The sequence below is a fragment of the Ambystoma mexicanum genome, chromosome 5q (genome assembly GCF_040938575.1).
Source record: "Ambystoma mexicanum isolate Mex_15411 chromosome 5q, UKY_AmexF1_1, whole genome shotgun sequence".
Classification (NCBI taxonomy): Eukaryota; Metazoa; Chordata; class Amphibia; order Caudata; family Ambystomatidae; genus Ambystoma; species Ambystoma mexicanum.
The window spans coordinates 734,057,840-734,084,088 of record NC_090933.1 but is presented as its reverse complement, the minus strand read 5'-3'; the positions used below and the strand labels follow the sequence as shown (position 1 = coordinate 734,084,088).

General features: G+C 46.2%; 1 protein-coding gene across 3 annotated transcripts in view; it reads right to left on the bottom strand.

Moving 5' to 3' along the window:
• Positions 1-26,249, bottom strand: part of GDAP1 (ganglioside induced differentiation associated protein 1) — a 212,892-nt gene that overhangs the window by 176,661 nt on the left and 9,982 nt on the right. For 2 of the 3 annotated variants that reach the window (XM_069621221.1, XM_069621222.1), the window contains exon 2: positions 17,714-17,906. The exons of the other annotated variant lie outside the window; for it this stretch is intronic. In XM_069621221.1, coding sequence (XP_069477322.1) covers positions 17,714-17,906 — 193 coding nt within the window. The remainder of the gene's footprint in view (positions 1-17,713; positions 17,907-26,249) is intronic. 3 annotated transcript variants of the gene reach the window in all.

Here is a 26,249-nt window from a genome sequence, read left to right as displayed (position 1 = left end):
GCAAATGTCGGACAAGTACTGTATATCGATATTAGCTTTGCTGTCTATAACCATTCTCCAGAGCTCGCACCTTCTGTTGCACGTAGGAGTGCTCCTTCATGGGCATGACTAGCTATGTCTGTTTTCAGTTTCCTAAAATGAGAATTACTGTGTATTCTTCAAACCCCTGTCTCTCTTGAATGATCCCATCTAGCCTCTATTTGGTATCCTCTAACAGTACAGTTTTCTTTTTACCACTTTCAGTCTGGTCTAGATCTTTCACTATCTTGTTTGCCACTTCACGTGCTGTGTCAATAATCAGGATAAACCAGTCCCATCCTCACGTATTTGACACATGGGTTCATTTTGCAAAGAATTTCTATCTTCATAAATAACAAGTTGATTCCTCACTAAAAATATGTTTGAATTGTTTTTCCCTTGAGATAGCAGCGCAACAATATGCCATATGGTTCCATGTGACGCAAGTGTGTTTTCACATGTGTTATCTCATCCCAGTCACCATGCCCACATGTAGAAATCTACCCTTCTGATAACATGGATACTCTCGAGAGCAGTTTTTCAACATTTTACTCAGTGATGAAATACTTGTGCCTTCAGTCATGGCCCGCTCTAAATACCTAAATGTAATCTATTACTTAACATTACAGCTAAGAGTACTCTTTGGTAAACCACTGAAACCCAGCAGTCGCTTTTCCAAGCTTCCTTATTACTAGAGGAACTCGGGAAAGTCCTAAAAACATAAAGGGGCATCAAAGTCAGATACCCAGGAATCACTTATCATTGATTGATTGAGAGAGACGAGTCCCCCCTTTGAATACACAAAATAGTAGAAAAGTAGTTTATTCTGGTATCCCAAGATGGAAGGTACTATAGCAGGTTTGCCACGTCATCAAATCTAAGTCTATCATAACAGGGTTTGCTTCTTTTAAGAGCATACATGAAACAAGATATTTCCCTAACCAACTAAGTGGTGAAAAGGAATCTCAGGAGAAAAACCGCACGTGGATCATGTAAGGTGGGTGCATGGTCGAGATTAGTGTCTGTAATAAATATGTACTTTGAATAAGAATACTGTATCCACACCTTATGTTGTTTGAATTCCAGGTTATGTTCTAATGCACTTGAAAACGCCTATTTGTATATATCGCTCTTATCAGCCAAATCGGTCATGTCGCCAACACATCGTGGCACTATTTTAAACCTAATTTAACTTCGATAGATACTACAGACAGCCTTCCAAGATCTTGTTCATCATGTCATCACTATGTGGCTCCTTGACATTCAATGGGTGTTGAAGCACCGGCACTTTAATGCCCTTGACACAAATGCACTTTGAGGAGGAGAGTGTGACACAAATGTCCTTTCAAGAATATGGGTGTTCAGACGCACAGCATTCTTTTTAACAACAGTGGACTTGAGGTTCAGCACATGCCTGATGCACCAGATTCCGATCCCCTCCACCAATGTTATTTTCTATTATTTTATACAATCGACACTACTGAGCGTCATGAGTTTAGTTTTTTATGATTGTTATTTATTAATCATTTCTTGTTTTATGAGCTACAATGTAGTGCAAAGCCATTACTATATACAGCATAACAAGAGTGGCTGTGAAACTGAAATGTGGGAATAGCTCCTTCTAATTGCCATAAACAATGTGCACCTTTTAGTTGTGGGAGTTTTAAAGGTGGCCGCCATAGATAGGTGACTGGCAAAACAGCTAAGCAAAACAATCAAGGGTCGGCATCACGTTGTAGAGGAGCAGGTGAATGCGTTCTCACTAGTTCCCGCCCTCTCATCATTGTCATATTGGAACAGCAGAAAAAGGGTTATGGTTCGGACTCCTTGTGTAATCCCACTACCGCATTGAGTGTATGAGAGACGTTATGCACTCGGAGAGCCATATTGAATCTACCCTCGCACTGAAAGTGTGGGAGGACGCTGCATAGAAGGATGACACCACACACCAATAGACATGATGGAGCACTAACTGAAATCTGACGATGGCATAGTGATGTCATGAAGAAGATATGTGAATCTATGCTGAAACCGTATGAAAATACTTAAAAGTGACGATGTAACTAAAACACAAAGAGAACTATGTACCTAAATCTAAAGTAATCATGTATATAAAGAAGAATGAAGTAACTTACTGGTCAATAACTATAAATATGCAGTAACGCAAGATAGATGAGACATATAGAAGCTTGCTACAGAGGAATATATAATGTGGCAAGGACAGCCATGATAGGAAAATGGACACTCAGAAACAGACCAAAGCTGCAGAATCAGGAGATGCTGAAAATACGGCTTGAGTGCAAAACAGCGATGAGTCGAGGTTGGCCTAAAATCAAGGATACTCTTTTGGGGAATAATTGCAAGGCACATGGGGAGTTATACAGATAAGCCCTGAATGTGAGACATTCTTCTAAGATTAGGGAAGAAGAAAACATCTGCAAAAGCCAAAGTATTGGACAATTAAAAGTGTATAAAATCTATAAAAGATAAAGTGAGCAAGTCTCTAGAGGCCAAGAGGAGCTGTTACACCCAATGTAATGAAATCAAATAGTAAATAAAAGGTTGATATGGACACATTTGTGGTCTCTTCTCACGTGATTCAGAAGTCGAAGACAAGCGCTATTCATTAGAGCCTCAGTTGAAGATAGTGGTGTGCTCACACTCCCTCAAATGTTCCAGGACAGTGAGCAGGCTACAAGGTCAACTACAGATGGAAGGGTTTGGCTTATGGCCGACCGATGAGGAATGATGGATTGATTGGAAGAATGGGGAGTAATATGATGCAATTCAAAGCACCTAGGTTTCGTTTCACGTACATGCTGCTAAAGGGCCAAAAGTCCAAGGTTGGGATAGTATGCCAACCAATCAGTTGGTCTATGGGGCAACCTAACATACAATGTTACATAGAACAATCTGCTGCTATTTTGTCTGCTAAAGTCAGTACTATACGTATTTCAAAGTAGTTCAAGGCGTGTCCTAAAGGTAAGGGGTAGCCAATGATGTACTCATTTTTATATGTTTATATGTAAATATGTTCCCCTAACCAATCCCTCCCCTCGATAGGTTTTCTGATTGGCCACGTAGGATGACATCATAGATGTCGTACATCGGGGTATAAAACCCCTGAATAAACAAGTTTGTGTGTGAGAGGGCAAGCATCCATCCAATGCCTGTCAGTTCTCCCTGCTTTATTAAATGAGAATAACATAGTCTTTTTATTTGGTCTGAAATCTTTATTTTTAATTCCATTTAGCACAAGAGACGCTTCAAGTGCATAGCGGTGCAGATGGTTGCAGTCTAATCAACCTAGGTCCAGATCCAGAACCCTGGATGCTTCTCTGCTCCCGCCAGAAGACCGCAAGGGCTATCTGTGGAGATTGGCGTGCAGAGTCATGTGTAAGAAGATACGGTTGGCAGGTCCCGCTTTGACAAAATTCATGCCTGACCCCTGGAGTTGCCCGGTGGCGGGAAGGCGAACTGGTCGGTTGAGGGTGAGTAGATTCTGAGGGACTCGAGCTGAGCAACGGATGTAAGTAGAACAACGAAGGTAGCAAAAATAGGGGGAGAGACTGTTTTGTAAATAATACGTACAAAGGTAACAGGATTTTGTGGGAGATTATAAAGAGAAATAAATACCTCGATTCCTGGTTCCAAGGGGGGCAGAAGGGTACGCACTTGAATAAAGACTCCAAATAGGGGTGTTAAGGATTCCTGAGGCAGGGACCGCAGAAGAGTACGTATCCAACTCCAAAATGGAGTAAAGTTGAGAAAAGATACATTTACCAAACATAGTAAAGGAAGACGTACACAGTAAAATTGAAAAAGTGGACATTTGTGGGGTTATAAATATGTCAATATAAAGTTTTTGTTGTGTCTAGACTAATAAATATAAAACGATATTAAAATATTAAGGCGATTGGTGAACATTTGGACCAAGAGATTGACGTCAATCAGGAGGGCAGAAATCGAAGGAAATTAATATATAAATAAAGAAGAGACTCTTAAAATGCCAATAATAGAACAAGATAACAAAAATTGATAGAAAGTGTCAACAAAGGGCCAAAGCGAACATTGTTGTAAAGAGTTAAAAAGAAAAGTGGTTCAAATATTTTGTGGATTATTAGCGCTGATTGATGTTGCCTGCTCCAATTGATCAGTGTGGTATAGTTGATAAAATAAAGAATTGAATAAAAGAACGGGTAAGTATTTACAGTCGAAACCGACTCGCCATCATGGGGACACTCCTCTTTTACATCTGTGCAGGACATTGCAGAGATACACAGCGAAGATAAGGAAATATCATTTTGGAATTGGTCCGAGGCACGACTAATAAGACACTCCTGCTGTGGCCTCAGGAGGGTCTGCTGTCAAAAACCATAATGCAGCATATGACAGTATATTTGCATGCCACATATAAGGGAAAAAAGTTACAGAAAAGGCTGGCCATTTTAGAACTATGGAAGATGTACCAGAGTGAGAAAAAACACCCAGCCGAGAGGGAGTGGATGCTTAATCAGCATAAAGGGGAGGATAAAATACCTTTGACTCCCCTTTCCCCACTTGAAGATAAGAGCATAGACACAGAGGAGAAGAGATTTTATCCTTTAAAGGAATTCAAAGCAGCAGAGGGGTATGTTAATCCAACATATGCGCCCACAGCTTATAGCAGCGAGGATAATGCAGAAGAGAGCAACAGTAGAGAATGCAAATATACATTGACACGCAATGAAAGTAAACAGAGTGATGAGAGAAAGGACAGACAGGATAGACAGATGGAGATAGCGAAAGAAGCAAGGAAACAGAAACAAAGGGCAAAGCTAAGGGAATAACAATAGCACATAATGAATGGATGGGAGGATAAATATTGCTTAATCTAGATGATAAGGGCATTGATGGGGTTTGAGAAGGAGAGAAAAGAGAAGAGCGGGAAAAGAAAGAGAAGGAAGAGGAAAGAGCATACAAAGAAGTGAGGGATAAAGAATGCAATCGAAGGAAAGAACAACGAAGAATGAGGCAAGGAAAGAAAAGGAGAGATTAGAAGAGAAGAAACGAGAGGCGATAGAAGTCCAAAGAATGAAAGTAGTTAGGTTGCATAGAAGGCGAGAGGATGATGAATTGAGGGAGATGAGAAGAGAAGAAGAAATGAACAGGGGCAGTGTATTTAAAGAATATCTATGTCTTAAGAGCATAGTGCGGATTGATGCACAAGAACGATTGGAGGAAGAGAGAGGGTCACAGGAATGCTGAGATCAGCATGCACCGATAAGCAGGATACAGAAGATTTAGTGCAAAGACTTGGGAATGTATACAGGCAAATAAGGGATTAAGACGGGTATAGAACCCAAGATAATGTAGAAGGATCTCTATCAAGGGGAACTGAAGGTAGGTCAGATGACGTCATAACAAACGAGCACAGAATGCTGTCTTTAAACAGATTAGATGTTGATGACGCAGAGAAGGACAACACCCATGCGAGCTACAGGCATAATGATGCCAGACAAAGAAACGAGAGGGTGCGAAGAGAGGGCACATGCAGGCTTTCAAAAGAATCAAGTGTAGTGAAAAGGGTAAAATGGTCAGACTTAGAGGACCCAAAAGAAAAAACACCAGAACCGACACCATACACTGAGCGACCACAAGCACGATCACGAAGTACAGGGGATGTATTCCTGCCTTATGTAAGCAGATTAAGGGTACTAGCAGGAAGGAGACAAACGGGCGAGACTAGCCCATTCTGGAAGATGAGGAGTGTAGGCAAGTATGATTATGGACCAGGAGTTTCACAATTCCCATTATTGGAGAAGTGGGGAGGATGACCACAATATATACCATGGCCACAAATGGACAAAGATAATTTGAGATGTAAATTGCCAAGTTTGACATCCAGTGTGGGAAAATGGATTTATGAGTTAGAAAGAATGATATCAGGGATGACGTTAGCTATAGGTGACATAAAAGGCTTGCTAGCAGCTATCAAAGGGGAGAGAGCTGACGAGATTTGAAAGTGAGCAGGATACGCAGGTGTGACCGCACAAAACATGACACATGATGGAGCACCATTTAATAATTTCAGAGCAGATGTATGGCAGCGGCTCAGAGTACAATATCATGATACATCAGACATTGGTGTGATTATGACTAGGAAAATGGTAGAGGATGAAGACCCTGTCGCTTTTATTCAAGAGAAATGGCATCTTGAAACACATGAACTGTGGGATAAAACAGTGGCATTATTTTACCATATTTTGTCTCAAGGGCTGCCCGAGCCAATGCAATACCAATTAAAGGAACAGATGGTAATGGAAGCAATGCCATGGCCAGAAATACAGTTGACAATCGTGCACCATTGCCAATTGCTACAGGAGAAGAATAAAAAGAAAGCCAATGGCAGAAAACAGGAGGAGGCGAAGTTAGTCCAGAAAAGGTTATCTAAACTCACTATAGAGGGACCGGTATTGACAAGAAACAAGGGTGTGGTGACACAGGGAATGCAACCAGTGCATCAGCGCATCAACACAACAAAGCTTACCCCATGGATCAGGGTACAATTTATGGCCAAGAGACAGAGGGAATGGGCCTAGAGGAGGAGGATGAGGTGGATTTCAGAACCATCAGGGAAGAGGAGGATTTAATGGTGGACAGCTGCAAACAATGGTGGAATTGCAGAAGAAAAGGACCCATAGCCAGAACATGCAGAAGCAGAGGAGGCATGCAACAGAATTGGAAAGCTCCAAGAGGGGTGATGGGTTATGCTCCACAACATAATATAGAACCACAGGAATATTATGCTCAAGATCATACGCAGGCTCAGACATATGCGCAGCAACCCTAACAAATGCAGAAAGCACCATTGGAAATGTAATTGGCAGAAGGGGAACCTCAGCAAGCACCTATACAAACACAGCAGGTACAGCCCCAGCAGGTGCAGATACACCAGGTTATAGTACCACAATGGAACATGACCCCAGGAGCGCAACAAGCACCCTCACACAAATTGGGGAGTGTGACTGTGATAGGAGGAAATCCTTTCACATGTACGGGATGAATGTATGCCCAAAATAGGACAGCCCACAGAGAGAGCTCATGTGTTCAGTACTATCGGTTACACCCTCAGAGCAACCACGGGTCAAGGTAACGATAGGAGGCAAGACATTCTCATTTCTTGTAGGCAATGGAGTCACTCATTCCTGTGTCCATGAGGGAAAATACCCAATGTCAGGTGCTGCCATGAATTCTCAGGGATTCTCTGGGGCGATGAGTTTAGTTCCTTTTACAGATGAATTGCTGATATCTTTAGGAGAACACGATGTGTCAAAGCCGTTACTATATTCTAGGCAGATGCTAGTACGCCAGTATTCTAAACTAGGCATACACTATATGAATGTGGGAGAGTTTATATTAGCCTTTACAAGCCAGAAGGCATTATGAGGAGTTCCTTTAGATCCAGAGGTATTTTTGTATGGAGTGACTATTTTATTGTCATGGGTAGGTGACAATAATCGGTAGGTATAATATTGAGAATACCTGATGAATACTTGTTTAGACCAAAGATTCCCATGGACGATGAAGAAGGATAGATTACCCCCTTACGGTTAGAAGCAGCAGTGGTCATAGAAGAAAGGGTGATGCTTCATGGGACAAATGATGAGGGAACAGGATGGAGAACAGTGATAGCCCTCAATGAAGGATACAAGTTGACAGATTTGGCAGATGAAGAACTGTTTAGAGATGACTACTCAGACAAAGAACTAGTGTTTTTTATAAGCCTCACTTATTGGATTGAAGTAGAGAATATAGAAATACAGCAGAGAATGGTACTGGTAAAAAGAAGACCATCATTCTTTCAGGAAGACATAGAGAGATTGCCCAAGATTTTATGGACCACAAGCCCATATGATGTGGGTCTATTAAAATGGAAAGGAGCACTTAAAATCCAACTAAAACTAAGAACCCTTTTGCCACAAACAAAGCAATATCATACGTCCAGAGAAGCGGATGAAGGTATATTTGAAACCATTTCCGCTTTAATGAAGCAAGGCATATTCGTGCCATCAGATTCACCATGTAACACAGCTGTTTGCCCTTTGAATAAATCAGGGGGAAGGGGGCATGGAGATTTATACAGGACCTTCGCCCCCTAAACAATATAGTCGAAGCTGAGTTTCCTTCAGTTCCAAATCCCATGACAATTCTGTGTAACATCCCATCTAAGGCCAAATATTTCACAGTTATAGATTTAAAAAATGCATTCTTTTCAATTCCCCTTCATTTAGAATCATAAGATTTTACTTCCTTTTCCTATATATAGAAATACCCACCTGAAAAATATTTGTTTGCCCCAGGGTCACTGTGGGTCTCCGTCCATCTTTTTACAGAGGTGGCCTTCTTGTTCTTCCTTCGTCTTGCCTTAGGCCGCGCCTTTGGCTCGGGTACCTGACTCACAGCCAGACCCGGGGTCACCTGTGACCTAGTGACCACAGCAGCAGTCATGGGAAGACCAACCGAAATCAATCTCAATTCGACTAGATCATTACCTAACAGAATGTTAGCAAGGACATTGTCCTGAACCAGGACAGGGAGCTTTGCTGTCTTGTCTCCAATTACGAGTGTGACTAGGGCTACAGGCAATAATTTGGGAGGCCCACCAGCTAACCTGGTGGTTCTCAGAGGAGCACCTACATAGTCCTCTGGCTTGAGCAGGGTCCTGTCTAACACTGTCATGCTCGCCCTAGTGTCTCTCAAACCAGTAGAAGGCTGGCCATTCAGGAGGACACTTCTCAAAAATCTACGGGTGTTCTGTGGGATAGTCGCCAGTACTTCCACGTACTGGTCCCAGGCCCCAAGGGACACTAAGGAAATCTCTACAGGAGCACCAAATGTGATCCCTGTAGAGGAGGGGAGGACAGTGGCCTCCACCTCAGACATGGGGTAAGGGTAGGTCAGGCTGACAGCCTGTACTCCAAGTGCCTTACCTTTACACTTGGAGTCACCCCTCTTGTGATCCAGAGCCCCACAATCCCAACAAGTGCCGGGAGTGCGGGGTACGGTACTGGAACCAGTGGGAGCCTGCTTTGCAGCAGGTGGACCACTACTCTTATTCCCACCCACAGATGACTTATCCCCACTAGATTTTTGGGTCTTCGGAGAGGAGGGCTTAGGTTTACCCGACTGTGACTGCTTTTGGGACTCCTCAGCTTTCTGAGAGGCCCCCCTTTCTTTGTCCTTGTCCTTCCCACTGGAGTCCTTAGGGGACACCCGGTGGGAGACCCACTTGTCAGCCAGCCTAGCCAGCTTAAAGGGATCCAAAATGTTCTGGTCAGCAACATACTGACGCAGCTCCGGTGGACAGGCTTCAGAAAAATGCTCAAAAAACAACAGGTGGGACAATTCAACAAAGGTTTTCACCTTGTAACCATCAATCCACCCCATCATGTTCATGTGCGCAGCACTCACCCAGTCAACCCAAGACACATTCTCTCTTTTTTTAAAATCCCTGAAACTTTTAAGGTATTGGGTAGGTGTCTTGCTAAACTTGGCAATTAAAGCAGACTTCATACACTCATACTGACCCATTTCTTCCACACTCAGCTTCAGAATACAGTCATACCCACTCTGAGGCACTCTGCTTTACAAACACTTAGCCCAATCTCTTTTGTCAACATCATGAATTGCACAAGCCATTTCTAACTCTTCAATCCATTGGAGGATATCCGAACCCTCCACAAACACACCAACCAAATCTTTCATAAACCTGGTGGCTGGGGACCTGACACTCTCACTGAGTTTCGCTGAAGTCTCCACTCTAGCTTTCTCTGGCTGGATTCTCTGACATTCAGTGTCCTGGTTCTTGACTTCAAGGTCCTTATTTTTGGGTTTAAGATCCCTATTCTTGAGCTCCACTTGTTGAGCCAACTCCTCCTTCTTAAGCTCAGCATCTATTTCCAGCTTGCGATATTCAAAGGCCAATTTCATCCTTAATAACTCAAGCTCCAAGGAATTGCTGGGTTCGGAACGGAGGCAGAAGGAATGGTGGCATTCCCAGAAACAGATTCAGTAGAACCCCCAGGCGCAGAGTCCTCATTGGTTGCATTCCCCCCCTCATCAAGAGTTTCACCATCAGTCTGGTAGTCCACCAGGGCAGCTATCAGCTCAGCCCTAGACTTATCCACAAAGTCTAACTCCCTGGTTTCAAAAGCACTCTGGAGAGCCTCTAAGCTCATCTTAGTCAATTTACCATTTGCAATAGACTCCATTGCTTGTAATACAGTTATTTTGTACACAACCAAACCTTAATTTAATAAAGTGCAGATATTTTGTAAGTGGCACGGTTATACACTGATTCTTAAAACCATAAGCATCCCACCGCTGCCACCAGTGGGAAGATACTGGTGGGGGGTGCCTGTACTTCCGCTCTCTATATGGTAGAGGAGAGGCACAGAGGACCCCAACCAAGATTCTCAAGCGGTAGCAATGGACGAGCAATCAAGGCCTAGCTTCTCAGGAGGTGATGCAGGCTGGTTCTTAAGTACAGTGTAGTCCCCGAAACCCCACAAAGGAATGTCCACACATTGTATTACTGAAAACACAGTCTTTATATAATTAATATTCAAAGTTATGTACAAAATCACAATAACGCACTTTGTACTCGGAAATCAACAATGATAAATATATACAATTCTAAAGTGGTACCACCAATGTTATCAAATCTCATTAAAGTGCATCAACTGTACGGTTAAAATGTCACACAGATCAATAACGAGGACACCAGCAATAGAGATAGGAAGGAACGTAAGATGGTTGAAACAATAGGCAGAATTCTGGCCTATACCGATAGACACAGTTCTGTGTGGAGATCCCCCCACCTGGGCAACATGTAAAATAAAGATATATAGCACAAGCCCAGTCCATATATTGTTCAATAACCTTATTTCCTCCTATTTAAGGTTTTACCCCCCCTAATATACCTGGTGGAGTAGAGTTCTTCGAAAGATGCGTCAAAGGATCCTTCTTGAGTGACTCCCTTTAAAGCAGGAGCCACGGATCGTCGAGAGCGAACTTGTCGTCAACGGCAGTGATGAGAAGTTCAAGGGTGCCGAGACCCCGATGTCGATCCAGGCGGTGATCGTCAGCGACGTCCTGCGAGGATGAGGTGTGCGGGGCACCTCGGCGATAGATTGTTCAGGACCGCAAAGAGTTTCAGAAGAACTGTGGCCCAACAAGGGCGTCGAGTCGTCGAAGTCTTTGTGGCCTTCAGGTGGCGGGAAACCCACTGGCGGATTCTCCTCGGCGCGTTGGTCGTCCTTGACTTTCTCCGGCGGGACAAAGCGGTCGACGATGCGGATAAGGGAGTCCTTGGATCCAAATGTTCTTAGGCAAAGGAGCGGGCGGCTCTGGTTGTTGGCGGCACGGCGTCAAGTGGTCCCCACGGCTGGGCAATACAACTTCGAGGGGCCTCCAGCGGTTACACAAGCCTGCGAACCCTGGTCGACGGCAATGGACTTCGACAGCGGAGAAGTCTGGGTGATTTGCGTCGTTCTCCTCAGCGGTACCGTCTGGGGTCGGCAACTTTTCGAGGGTCTGACTTCCAGGGAGCTTCGGCAAAGGTTAGCGGTGCTCGATGGTCCCTCGGAGCATGGGAAGAGGGCTCCTTACCAGGTCCTCTCTCGGATCAGTCCTTGATGAATTCGGCAGCTTTCAGATCAGGTCGAAGCAAATGCAACAGCAAGTCTTCGTCTTCCAGCTGGGCGTCGTGGATCAGCAGTTCCAGTTACTCTTAAAGTGTAGACACAGATTCTGAATGGTTCTGAACAATTTCCAGTGGTGATAGGTCCCCAGATATACTATCTTGTCTCTCATCCACACTGCTGGGTCACTCTCAGCAGCCAATCATACAGAAGGGCATTCATGCAGTCAGTCAGCCAATCAGGCACACAGTGCATTCAGGCCATCCTCCTCCCTCTCAGACACTCACATCAAGGAATGTGGATTGGGACGAGTACCCAGCCATTCAACACTACACACTCCATTCAGGCCAGTTTCGGGCAGGGCTGTCTCAGTCTTTGTCTCTCATACCAGAAACCACAACAAGAAGTGCATATTGGTCACACACTCCATTCACCCAGGTCCCACCTACAGGAGGTACCCACAACATACAGTCACTGGGAAGGCTCCAGCAAGTCTGGCCGGGCCTTCACAACAACACCATATATGGAACTTCCACCCAACAGCCAGTCAGGGGGAAGGGACAGAGTCAGGGCTTCCCAGGACTTTGGGAAAACAAGGTAATAGGTAATAGAAAGCAAGAGGCCACAGGGGCCATCTTGTTTTCCATCCGGAATCAACTGATTCCAAGGGCAGGGCCTGGGGATCCCCAAAATGGAGGATACTCAGCGCACCTGTCAAAGTCAGCATGGAGCTGCCACCAGCCTATGCCCTGCTCTGCGGGCCTCCCACAGGTGCCCAAAAACATACACTAGGGGCACAGGGTTGTACCCCCACCCACGGGTGCCGTAAGGGTATCCCACGGGTCGGTTCACCAAACCAAAAGAGAGAGAGCTGCACCGCCAGGAGTCCCACATGAACTCCTGCGCGGAAAACACGACAGAACACACGATAAAAAGGCAGTAAAGGACAAGGATACGGAGGCCCTGTCCCTCCGATGCATTTCCAGCATCACACTCCTGGACATATACGTCCAGATATGTCATGTCATATGCTATGTTAAATGACACGCATAATGTGCTGTGTTATGCTTCATATCATGTCATACTATGTCATGTCATGATGCATGCCACTTTATGTATCATGCCATGCTATGACATGATATAATATATCTCATGTTACATGTTATTATAAATGTACTTATATATGTTGTCATATACCATGCCATGACAAAATATTTAACGTAATGATGCATTGTCACAAGTCTTATTACGTCAAGTTATATCATGATATTATATGTAATTTCGTGATGCCGTATCATGATATGGCATCTCATGATATATGTCATAGTATATGTATTGGTAGGGTATGTCATATCATATGTCATGTCATGATAGATCTTAATATATCAAGATACATATCATGATATATATAATGGCATGTTCTATGTCATGATATCTCATGTGATATAATATGTCAACTCATATGTTGATTGCTAGGTCATTATGATAAATGTCATAATATATACCATGTCACATGTCATGTCAAAATATTGTAAGATCCTATTGCTACAAGTCAGCTAAATGCACGAGGCAATTTCAACTCTGTGACCTCAGTAAGGGATTGTCCTCCCCAGAATAGTCTTAGGCCTATAATGGATGTTATTAATACACATGTTGCTAAACATACTATTCTCAGGCATGGGTGTAATTTCACCAATGCTCATGCTGGGGGGGTAGAAGTGAACCTCGGGGGCCCCAACTGAGGGCTAAGCAAGAGAGTATTTCCATCTGCGAATGTATGGTGTCCCCAGGCTACCTCCTCACGCCTTTCAGAGCCAATAGTCCTTGACGAATAAATGCAACCACTGGATTAGGGTGGTGAAGGGGTGCATTCCTATCACCAAGGAAGACGTAGTTAGATGTGTGAGGATGAGAACAGCTAGTAGTGCACATGATAGTATTCAAATCTTCTTTAGAAAGAGCAGCTGATGGATGGACATTTAGCCATGATTATCAGACCTACCCTCCCAAGGACACCTCAATAGGTCTGAGAGTGTATGCACCTCTACAGGATAACGTGTTTTGCCCCAGAAGGAAAGGTGTGGGTGAGGCGGGAGAGCCCAAATACAATACACCCATTAAGTCTATTATCCCCACCATCATTAGCCCCTCAAGAAGTGGCCATTCGGCCACTTGAGATAAGGTACTTGAGGGTGTGGATTGACACAGGCAGGTTGGAAGACGGGAAGCACTTGACTCATCCTGCAAAATATGCTCCTGAAATATCGAAGGCATATCCTGTTATCCCCGAGCTGGTGTAGCCTCATCAGGAAGTTTCAAATCATCCTCTTTCAGGAAACTTGGGATTGGAGCAGGTGGAAATGCAGTGGTTTCAGTCTTTTTACATGCCTTCCCAAAAAGGGTCCAGGGGGCGGTCAAATGGTGGTTTACTTATCTGGGTTGACCCCATTTTGAATTGGTGTGTTGTGCCCCGGGCAACTAATTTAGTAGATCTTCAGCACTTGGTAGTCTATTTACCAGATGGTCATCACATACTGCTTTTTATTGTTTACAATAGGCCCACTTCAATGTCAGTTATTACGTGGATTCAAGAACTGGTTGATTCCGGGGAGGGAATGGATCCGAGCATCACCCATGTAATCATTCCAGGGGATTTCAACCTGCAAACTGAGTCTCTAATTGATTTAGAGGGAATCTGTAATGACCAGGATAAGGCCTGGGACATCCCGATGTTAACAGCCGCCCAACCTAAGAAGGCTCACGGCCTAGCTATTGAAACAGCTCAGACTTCGTATGCAATGGAACTGGGAGCATATGATGGGCGTTTTAGAAATGATCCGCAAGCCAGAAATACATACTTGGTCCTAAAGATTCAACGCTTATTGGTTATAGTTTCATATCTGCAAAAGACTGGAATAGGGTAGCCAAAGATGATGTCTTAAATAATCAAGACAGTGATCATAGGCCATTAGCAATTACAATCATAGTACCAACTAATTTGCCTACTCATTTACCTCTCCAAGAGGTCTCCCATTCCAATCAACGGTTAGTGTCATGGGACACGCGCGCATGGCTGTCAAGTGGGCTAAACTCATGGAACAGGATAACAAGCCTGACATCTACGAGGCTGTATTGCCACATATTGAAAAAATATAATTGCCAGGTATTCTTGCGCACAGGATTCTTCAAGAATTTAGCAAGGCGATTATCGGAATTTTTCCCTATGTCACCTATTCCGAGTCAGTAGTTAAAAAGCATGCGTTAACGAAGGTTAAGTGGTACGATCAGGAATGTACTCAAGCCAAAGAAGCCTTAGCAGCTAGTCTTGAAATGGGATCATCGGAGGATACGTCACATCTGCGTATTAACAGAGCAAATTATAAAAGTATAATCAAAAGGAACAAAGAGAACTTGTTGAAGTCAAAATTCGTGTGTTTAGCCACTGCTCATGACGGCCACTTTCTGGAAACTAAGTTCATGCTGCTGAGGCTAAAGGGGATGTGAACATTCAATGTAGTATATCATCGGATGTGTGGCGCATCCAGTGTGATGGTCTTTATGGTAGGGGTATGGGTAATGTCTCTCCATCTGATAACTGTCAAGATCCTGTGTTGGAGGGAAGTGGCTTAATATTTGGCTTGGAAGAAATAGTTTTTGCCATTAACCTCCAGAAGGTGGGCAAAGCATCAGGGCTAGACAGGATTCTAGACAGAATATATTAAAAGACGAGCCACTAATATGGGTGCTTGTATTATGGACGCTTTTTACAGCATGCTCTGATATAAACACAGTCCCGGAGTCATGGCACTGTGCAGAAGTAGTGCCTAATTATAAGAAAGGGGAGAGAGACCAACCAGCCAATTATAGGCCAATTTCTTTATTAGACAGGACAGGGAAGATCTATGCCAGTGTGGTTCTAAAGCGGATCCAGTCATTGGCCGACAGGAATATGATTGCCAGTACCCTCCAGGCAGGTCTCCAAAATGGCAAGGGAACGACTGACCGAAGTTTCCGCTTGTTTATGCTATTACAGAAGTACACGGTCTTAAAGAAAATGTAATCACATGCTGTCTTTGTGGACCTCAAGACGGTATTTGACAGTGTCCCGCAGGACCTTCTCTGGCAGATCCTGAGCAACAGGAACAAGCCCCACAATTTAATTTTGACTATCCGAATTGCTACACCGTAACAATAAGGTGGTGGTGCTATGTGGGCTGGCAGGCGAGGTCACTCCTCAATTTGGTGTAACAAAAGGTGTGAGACAGGGCTGTGGAAGAAGGTACCTCTGCCCTTACCTTGAAATGTTTAGATCCCGCATAAATGGGCTCAGATATTTGCCCTGTGCTCTTTTTCGCTGACGGTCCTGTGGTGCTGTCCATTTTGCCCGAGGGGCATAGAGTAATGCGAGCCGCCTTCTTGGAGAAGTGTGGGGAGTTGCACTTGCTCTTAAATACTGACAAAACCAAAACTATGGTTTTCAAACCCAATCACGTAAAGCGACAAGATATTGACATCAGGGTTTCGAACCATAGACCTAAGCAGATTAGGTTCTATGATTATTTGGGCATTCGTTTTCATGTGAATGGGCTCTGGACAGCCCAATTGAGCAAAGCCTGTACCACACTGGAAGAATGTAGTGGTGCCACCTGAATCTTCTTTAATCGGCACGGGAGGGGGCGAGGTTAGCCCTGCACTCGAGTTGTACAGAAAACAAGCTGTCACCTCAGCTCTGCATGGAGCGGAACTTTGAGGTAATGCAAATAGCCCAGCTTTGGTTGTTATAGAAAACACCTTATTAAAGAAATTGCTTATGCTCCCTCCGGAGCTCCTAATGCTATGGTTCATATGGAAACCGACTTGTGCTGCATAGAGAATATGGCACTTATGAAGCCGGTCATGTACTGGCTACGGCTATGATCCATCCCATAACTTACCACATTCTGTGATTAATTGATTCATCTGATGCACCAGGAGGGGGGCATGTGCTTACCTTAGGTACTGCATGTGAAAAAGGTCCTGTGTGGTCCGGATGAGCATGCTGTATGGCAGCAGCAAGCAAATATTACCAAATGCACGTCTGGGCGGGCAAAACAAATATTTGTTTGTGTTCTTCCGAAAGAACACGGAGGAGGCATGTAACAGGCTAAAATCGGGCCCAAGTTACCTTGTGACCAAACAAGATTTTGGTTTTGAGGAATATCTAGATCGGTCGCCTCTCCGTTTGCACATGCTCTCTATATGAACTTTAGGAGGGGCACCTTCAGGTTGGCTTCTGTAACCAAATCCTGGGGGCTGGAGGATACGGGCAATTGCCCCCTTTGTTATATCGGTGAAGAAACAGTGACACATGTTCTCTTCTCTTGCCCCTGCCCTTGGGCCCTGTGAGCACTTTATTTAAAACCGCTGCTAAAATCCGCAGGCACTCGATCCACCACAAAAGCACTGGTGCTCTGCTGAGGAACGCACGGTTGCCAGATGTATACATCGAGCATGGCTCCTAAGACCCAAGGGGTAGTTGAGCCTTCCCCTGTTTCTCCAACTGTTTGTAGGGTTACGCCTTACATGTTTCTACTCTTGAGGATCTTGTTTATGCAAACTATTGATTGCTGGGGGCGGCGGGTTTTCTCTCCCTCTTCAAATCTATGTTTGTCAGGGTTCTAAGCATGTTCGTGACACCTGTATCTCCATGTGTATCCTTATGTATGCATTATCTATTCATGTCTTATGGTGAATGTTCTTGTGTAAAGGTTATATGATGAATTGTATTTTCTATTATGTACATTCTGTTTTTCTAAACCTTAGTGTTTTATGTTTGATGATGCTCGTGTAATGATTATCTGGTGTGTACGTGTTTTGTATACTTTTTATGGCTTTGTGCCAAATAAAAGTTTGTTGACTGACTAAAACGTTCGTGAGCAATTTAAGTGGGTTCCCAGACTTTGGTAATCATCACAGGAGAGAGACAAACATGTGTTTGAGATGTGATGCATAGTATGTAATACATATATTACCATCCAAGAAGGTCCTTTCAAGATAGTCAATGATCTGGGTGGCTTCACAGATGATATTCTCGCCATGGATAAATACAGGCACTTCTCCGGAGGGGTTAAGACGCATAAACCAAGGTTCGTTGTGTTCACTCAGGGGTAGACTCACGTCATGCTCTTCATAGCGTAATCTCTTCTCAGCTATGACCAAACGCACCTGAAAAATGGGACAGGTCTTGATTAGCTTTTCAACTTAAGACTTTAGAGAGAGATTTCCTTACCTACGAGTGGCAAACATTTTGCACTTATTTAAAAAAGTTAAATCTCTATGTATTTGCCTGGTTTAAAAAAAATGTCTTTGGACGATTTTGAAAACTTGAACTGCAAACATAGGACTAATCCTAGTGAGCATAACATATACAAATACATACACCGTGAGCATTGGTGAAATTACTTCCAGACCTGAGAATAGGATGTTTAGCCACATGTGTATTAATAACATCCATGTTCAGTCTCCGGCCCTTGTCAGAATTCGGAGTGCCGTTTGAACGGTGTATGTTTGGAAACTATATGTAAAAGTATGTCCGATGTGTTTAAAACTGCACAGGAAATCCTAGCCCCAGCTCCATCTTGTTACATTTGACACAGGTTGAAAAGAATGAAGAGAAACTGGTTTCACTAGTGTCTCAAGGGGTGAAAACCAAGCATGGTTCGGGGAGTGCTCCGTGGCCCTGTAATCCCTTTTTTTGGTTCTAAATGCAACCCAAAAATTGGACAGTGTTTTATTTTAATGTTTTTAACTGCAAGGTGAGGTCATGCCCCCCAACCATTATGAGGCTAGAAAAGTATCAGGATGACCATTAGAAACAAACCCACCCCAGTGGCTGAATGGGCCTGAGTCGCAAAGGTGTGCCCCAGAGGAAACCGGAGACGCCTGCGAGCATCTCTGAATGGGCCTGAGTGGCAAAGGTGTGCCCCAGAGGAAACCGGAGACGCCTGCGAGCATCTCTGAATGGGCCTGAGTGGCAAAGGTGTGCCCCAGAGGAAACCGGAGACGCCTGCGAGCAGCTCTGAATGGGCCTGAGTGGCAAAGGTGTGCCCCAGAGGAAACCGGAGACGCCTGCGAGCATCTCTGAATGGGCCTGAGTGGCAAAGGTGTGCCCCAGAGGAAACCGGAGACGCCTGCGAGCATCTCTGAATGGGCCTGAGTGGCAAAGGTGTGCCCCAGAGGAAACCGGAGACGCCTGCGAGCAGCTCTGAATGGGCCTGAGTGGCAAAGGTGTGCCCCAGAGGAAACCGGAGACGCCTGCGAGCAGCTCTGAATGGGCCTGAGTGGCAAAGGTGTGCCCCAGAGGAAACCGGAGACGCCTGCGAGCATCTCTGAATGGGCCTGAGTGGCAAAGGTGTGCCCCAGAGGAAACCGGAGACGCCTGCGAGCATCTCTTTTGTGCAGCGGCATCTTTCACTTGATTCACAAAGCCGCAAACTGGAGCAAGTGAGGAGACGCCTGGAGAAAATCTCTGTGAACGTTATCTGCACATGGGCATCTCGAAGAGGCTCCGGGCATCTCAGGATCTGCTTGAGCTTTAGCCTTTGGGAATCAGGTGAATGATAGCCCATGGGCATCTCGAAGAGGCTCCGGGCATCTCAGGATCTGCTTGAGCTTTAGCCTTTGGGAATCAGGTGAATGATAGCCCATGGGCATCTCGAAGAGGCTCCGGGCATCTCAGGATCTGCTTGAGCTTTAGCCTTTGGGAATCAGGTGAATGATAGCCCATGGGCATCTATCTCAAAGAGGCTTCGGGCATCTCAGGATCTGCTTGAGCTTTAGCCTTTGGGAATCAGGTGAATGATAGCCCATGGGCATCTTGAAGAGGCTGCGGGCATCTCAGGATCTGCTTGAGCTTTAGCCTTTGGGAATCAGGTGAATGATAGCCCATGGGCATCTCAAAGAGGCTGCGGGCATCTCAGGATCTGCTTGAGCTTTAGCCTTTGGGAATCAGGTGAATGATAGCCCATGGGCATCTCAAAGAGGCTCCGGGCATCTCAGGATCTGCTTGAGCTTTAGCCTTTGGGAATCAGATGAATGATAGCCCATGGGCATCTCAAAGAGGCTCCGGGCATCTCAGGATCTACTTGAGCTTTAGCCTTTGGGAATCAGGTGAATTATAGCCCATGGGCATCTATCTCAAAGAGGCTCCAGGCATCTCAGGATCTGCTTGAGCTTTAGCCGTTGGGAATCAGGTGAATGATAGACCATGGGCATCTCGAAGATGCTCCGGGCATCTCAGGATCTGCTTGAGCTTTAGCCTTTGGGAATCAGGTGAATGATAGCCCATGGGCATCTCAAAGAGGCTCCGGGCATCTCAGGATCTGCTTGAGCTTTAGCCTTTGGGAATCAGGTGAATGATAGCCCATGGGCATCTCAAAGATGCTCCGGGCATCTCAGAGTTGCTTGTGCTTTAGCCTTTGGGAATCAGGTGTAAGATAGCACATGGGCATCTCAAAGAGGCTCCGGGCATCTCAGGATCTGCTTGTGCTTTAGCCTTTGGGAATCAGGTGAATGATAGCCCATGGGCATCTCAAAGATGCTCCGGGCAACTCAGGACTTGCTTGAGCTTTAGCCTTTGGGAATCAGGTGTAAGATAGCCCATGGGCCTCTCAAAGATGCTCCGGGCATCTCAGATTTGCTTGTGCTTTAGCCTTTGGGAATCAGGTGTAGGATAGTACATGGGCATCTCAAAGAGGCTGCGAGCATCTCAGGATCTGCTTCAGCTTTAGCCTTTGGGAATCAGGTGAATGATAGCCCATGGGCATCTCAAAGAGGCTGCGGGCATCTCAGGATCTGCTTCAGCTTTAGCCTTTGGGAATCAGGTGAATGATAGCCCATGGGCATCTCAAAGAGGCTCCGGGCATCTCAGGATCTGCTTCAGCTTTAGCCTTTGGGAATCAGGTGAATGATAGCCCATGGGCATTTCAAAGAGGCTCCGGGGATCTCAGGATCTGCTTGAGCTTTAGCCTTTGGGAATCAGTTGAATGATAGCCCATGGGCATCTCGAAGAGGCTGCTGGCATCTCAGGATCTGCTTGAGCTTTAGCCTTTGGGAATCAGGTGAATGATAGCCCATGGGCATCTCAAAGAGGCTGCGGGCATCTCAGGATCTGCTTGAGCTTTAGCCTTTGGGAATCAGGTGAATGATAGCCCATGGGCATCTCGAAGAGGCTGCGGGCATCTCAGGATCTGCTTGAGCTTTAGCCTTTGGGAATCAGGTAAATGATAGCCCATGGGCATCTCGAAGAGGCTCCGGGCATCTCAGGATCTGCTTCAGCTTTAGCCTTTGGGAATCAGGTGAATGATAGCCCATGGGCATCTCAAAGAGGCTGCGGGCATCTCAGGATCTGCTTCAGCTTTAGCCTTTGGGAATCAGGTGAATGATAGCCCATGGGCATCTCGAAGAGGCTGCGGGCATCTCAGGATCTGCTTGAGCTTTAGCCTTTGGGAATCAGGTGAATGATAGCCCATGGGCATCTCGAAGAGGCTCCGGGCATCTCAGGATCTGCTTGAGCTTTAGCCTTTGGGAATCAGGTGAATGATAGCCCATGGGCATCTCGAAGAGGCTGCGGGCATCTCAGGATCTGCTTGAGCTTTAGCCTTTGGGAATCAGGTGAATGATAGCCCATGGGCATCTCAAAGAGGCTGCGGGCATCTCAGGATCTGCTTGAGCTTTAGCCTTTGGGAATCAGGTGAATGATAGCCCATGGGCATCTCAAAGAGGCTGCGGGCATCTCAGGATCTGCTTGAGCTTTAGCCTTTGGGAATCAGGTGAATGATAGCCCATGGGCATCTCAAAGAGGCTGCGGGCATCTCAGGATCTGCTTGAGCTTTAGCCTTTGGGAATCAGGTGAATGATAGCCCATGGGCATCTCAAAGAGGCTGCGGGCATCTCAGGATCTGCTTGAGCTTTAGCCTTTGGGAATCATGTGAATGATAGCCCATGGGCATCTCGAAGAGGCTGCGGGCATCTCAGGATCTGCTTGAGCTTTAGCCTTTGGGAATCAGGTGAATGATAGCCCATGGGCATCTCGAAGAGGCTCCGGGCATCTCAGGATCTGCTTGAGCTTTAGCCTTTGGGAATCAGGTGAATGATAGCCCAGGGGCATCTCGAAGAGGCTCCGGGCATCTCAGGATCTGCTTGAGCTTTAGCCTTTGGGAATCAGGTGAATGATAGCCCATGGGCATCTCGAAGAGGCTGCGGGCATCTCAGGATCTGCTTCAGCTTTAGCCTTTGGGAATCAGGTGAATGATAGCCCATGGGCATCTCAAAGAGGCTGCGGGCATCTCAGGATCTGCTTGAGCTTTAGCCTTTGGGAATCAGGTGAATGATAGCCCATGGGCATCTCAAAGAGGCTCCGGGCATCTCAGGATCTGCTTGAGCTTTAGCCTTTGGGAATCAGGTGAATGATAGCCCATGGCCATCTCAAAGAGGCTCCGGGCATCTCAGGATCTGCTTGAGCTTTAGCCTTTGGGAATCAGGTGAATGATAGCCCATGGGCATCTATCTCAAAGAGGCTTCGGGCATCTCAGGATCTGCTTGAGCTTTAGCCTTTGGGAATCAGGTGAATGATAGCCCATGGGCATCTTGAAGAGGCTGCGGGCATCTCAGGATCTGCTTGAGCTTTAGCCTTTGGGAATCAGGTGAATGATAGCCCATGGGCATCTCAAAGAGGCTGCGGGCATCTCAGGATCTGCTTGAGCTTTAGCCTTTGGGAATCAGGTGAATGATAGCCCATGGCCATCTCAAAGAGGCTCCGGGCATCTCAGGATCTGCTTGAGCTTTAGCCTTTGGGAATCAGGTGAATGATAGCCCATGGGCATCTATCTCAAAGAGGCTCCGGGCATCTCAGGATCTGCTTGAGCTTTAGCCTTTGGGAATCAGGTGAATGATAGCCCATGGGCATCTATCTCAAAGAGGCTCCGGGCATCTCAGGATCTGCTTGAGCTTTAGCCTTTGGGAATCAGGTGAATGATAGACCATGGGCATCTCGAAGAGGCTCCGGGCATCTCAGGATCTGCTTGAGCTTTAGCCTTTGGGAATCAGGTGAATGATAGCCCATGGGCATCTCAAAGATGCTCCGGGCATCTCAGGATCTGCTTGTGCTTTAGCCTTTGGGAATCAGGTGTAAGATAGCCCATGGGCATCTCAAAGAGGCTCCGGGCATCTCAGGATCTGCTTGTGCTTTAGCCTTTGGGAATCAGGTGAATGATAGCCCATGGGCATCTCAAAGATGCTCCGGGCATCTCAGGACTTGCTTGAGCTTTAGCCTTTGGGAATCAGGTGTAAGATAGCCCATGGGCCTCTCAAAGATGCTCCGGGCATCTCAGATTTGCTTGTGCTTTAGCCTTTGGGAATCAGGTGTAGGATAGTACATGGGCATCTCAAAGAGGCTGCGGGCATCTCAGGATCTGCTTCAGCTTTAGCCTTTGGGAATCAGGTGAATGATAGCCCATGGGCATCTCAAAGAGGCTGCGGGCATCTCAGGATCTGCTTCAGCTTTAGCCTTTGGGAATCAGGTGAATGATAGCCCATGGGCATCTCAAAGAGGCTGCGGGCATCTCAGGATCTGCTTCAGCTTTAGCCTTTGGGAATCAGGTGAATGATAGCCCATGGGCATCTCAAAGAGGCTCCGGGCATCTCAGGATCTGCTTGAGCTTTAGCCTTTGGGAATCAGGTGAATGATAGCCCATGGGCATCTCGAAGAGGCTGCGGGCATCTCAGGATCTGCTTCAGCTTTAGCCTTTGGGAATCAGGTGAATGATAGCCCATGGGCATCTCAAAGAGGCTCCGGGCATCTCAGGATCTGCTTGAGCTTTAGCCTTTGGGAATCAGGTGAATGATAGCCCATGGGCATCTCGAAGAGGCTCTGGGCATCTCAGGATCTGCTTGAGCTTTAGCCTTTGGGAATCAGGTGAATGATAGCCCATGGGCATCTCGAAGAGGCTGCGGGCATCTCAGGATCTGCTTGAGCTTTAGCCTTTGGGAATCAGGTGAATGATAGCCCATGGGCATCTCGAAGATGCTCCGGGCATCTCAGGATCTGCTTGAGCTTTAGCCTTTGGGAATCAGGTGAATGATAGCCCATGGGCATCTCAAAGAGGCTCCGGGCATCTCAGGATCTGCTTGAGCTTTAGCCTTTGGGAATCAGGTGAATGATAGCCCATGGGCATCTCAAAGATGCTCCGGGCATCTCAGAGTTGCTTGTGTTTTAGCCTTTGGGAATCAGGTGTAAGATAGCACATGGGCATCTCAAAGAGGCTCCGGGCATCTCAGGATCTGCTTGTGCTTTAGCCTTTGGGAATCAGGTGAATGATAGCCCATGGGCATCTCAAAGAGGCTGCGGGCATCTCAGGATCTGCTTGAGCTTTAGCCTTTGGGAATCAGGTGAATGATAGCCCATGGGCATCTCGAAGAGGCTCCGGGCATCTCAGGATCTGCTTGAACTTTAGCCTTTGGGAATCAGGTGAACGATAGCCCATGGGCATCTCAAAGAGGCTCCGGGCATCTCAGGATCTGCTTGAGCTTTAGCCTTTGGGAATCAGGTGAACGATAGCCCATGGGCATCTCAAAGAGGCTCCGGGCATCTCAGGATCTGCTTGAGCTTTAGCCTTTGGGAATCAGGTGAACGATAGCCCATGGGCATCTCGAAGAGGCTCCGGGCATCTCAGGATCTGCTTAAGCTTTAGCCTTTGGGAATCAGGTGAACGATAGCCCATGGGCATCTCAAAGAGGCTGCGGGCATCTCAGGATCTGCTTGAGCTTTAGCCTTTGGGAATCAGGTGAATAATAGCCCATAGGCATCTCGAAGAGGCTCCGGGCATCTCAGGATCTGCTTGAGCTTTAGCCTTTGGGAATCAGGTGAATGATAGCCAATGGGCATCTCGAAGAGGCTCCGGGCATCTCAGGATCTGCTTGAGCTTTAGCCTTTGGGAATCAGGTGAATGATAGCCCATGGGCATCTCAAAGAGGCTGCGGGCATCTCAGGATCTGCTTGAGCTTTAGCCTTTGGGAATCAGGTGAATGATAGCCCATGGGCATCTCAAAGAGGCTCCGGGCAACTCAGGATCTGCTTGAGCTTTAGCCTTTGGGAATCAGGTGAATGATAGCCCATGGGCATCTATCTCAAAGAGGCTCCGGGCATCTCAGGATCTGCTTGAGCTTTAGCCTTTGGGAATCAGGTGAATGATAGCCCATGGGCATCTCGAAGATGCTCCGGGCATCTCAGGATCTGCTTGAGCTTTAGCCTTTGGGAATCAGGTGAATGATAGCCCATGGGCATCTCAAAGAGGCTCCGGGCATCTCAGGATCTGCTTGAGCTTTAGCCTTTGGGAATCAGGTGAATGATAGCCCATGGGCATCTCAAAGATGCTCCGGGCATCTCAGAGTTGCTTGTGCTTTAGCCTTTGGGAATCAGGTGTAAGATAGCACATGGGCATCTCAAAGAGGCTCCGGGCATCTCAGGATCTGCTTGTGCTTTAGCCTTTGGGAATCAGGTGAATGATAGCCCATGGGCATCTCAAAGATGCCACGGGCATCTCAGGACTTGCTTGAGCTTTAGCCTTTGGGAATCAGGTGTAAGATAGCCATGGGCATCTCAAAGATGCTCCGGGCATCTCAGAGTTGCTTGTGCTTTAGCCTTTGGGAATCAGGTGTAAGATAGCACATGGGCATCTCAAAGAGGCTCCGGGCATCTCAGGATCTGCCTGTGCTTTAGCCTTTGGGAATCAGGTGAATGATAGCCCATGGTCATCTCAAAGATGCTCCGGGCATCTCAGATTTGCTTGTGCTTTAGCCTTTGGGAATCAGATGTAGGATAGTACATGGGCATCTCAAAGATGCTCCGGGCATCTCAGATTTGCTTGTGCTTTAGCCTTTGGGAATCAGGTGCACATGGGCATCTCTGAGATGCTGTGGGCATCTCAGAATCTGCTTGAGCTTTAGCCTTTGGGAATCAGGTGCAAGATAGCAGCACACATTTCTGGGAATCAGGCCCATTGTTTCCACAAGCACCTGCACTTATAACCTTCACATGAAGCACCAGGGGAGCGATAAATTGGCCCACAGTCACCTGGAAGCAGCTGCACCTAATGAGCAAGCTGAACATCATAAATACTCATCTTAATAATTTGATGAATTTTAAAATGAAGTACTTAATTAATGACAGAGAATGGTAGATGAGGCTGGACTATGCAAATTAACTCCAAGACAAGCTCAGTCTCAGCCCAAGAGGATTTTGCCCTCCCACACCACCACAACCATCCCCGGAAAACTCTTTGCAGGTATTAAAGGACTTCCAGGCAGTCCTACCCACAGCTTTGCTCCGAGTGGAGCCACAGTTCAAAGCCGACCCTCGGTGGCCATAGGTAGAAGGGCATTTGCTCTCCAGTTCCCTTGTGCGTTGATTCAACACACCCACGCTAACAGTGATAACCAAGCAGTTTCAGAAGGCTTCAAAGTCCGACCACCCCTGGCACAAAGACACACTCACATCACTAGAACATTTCA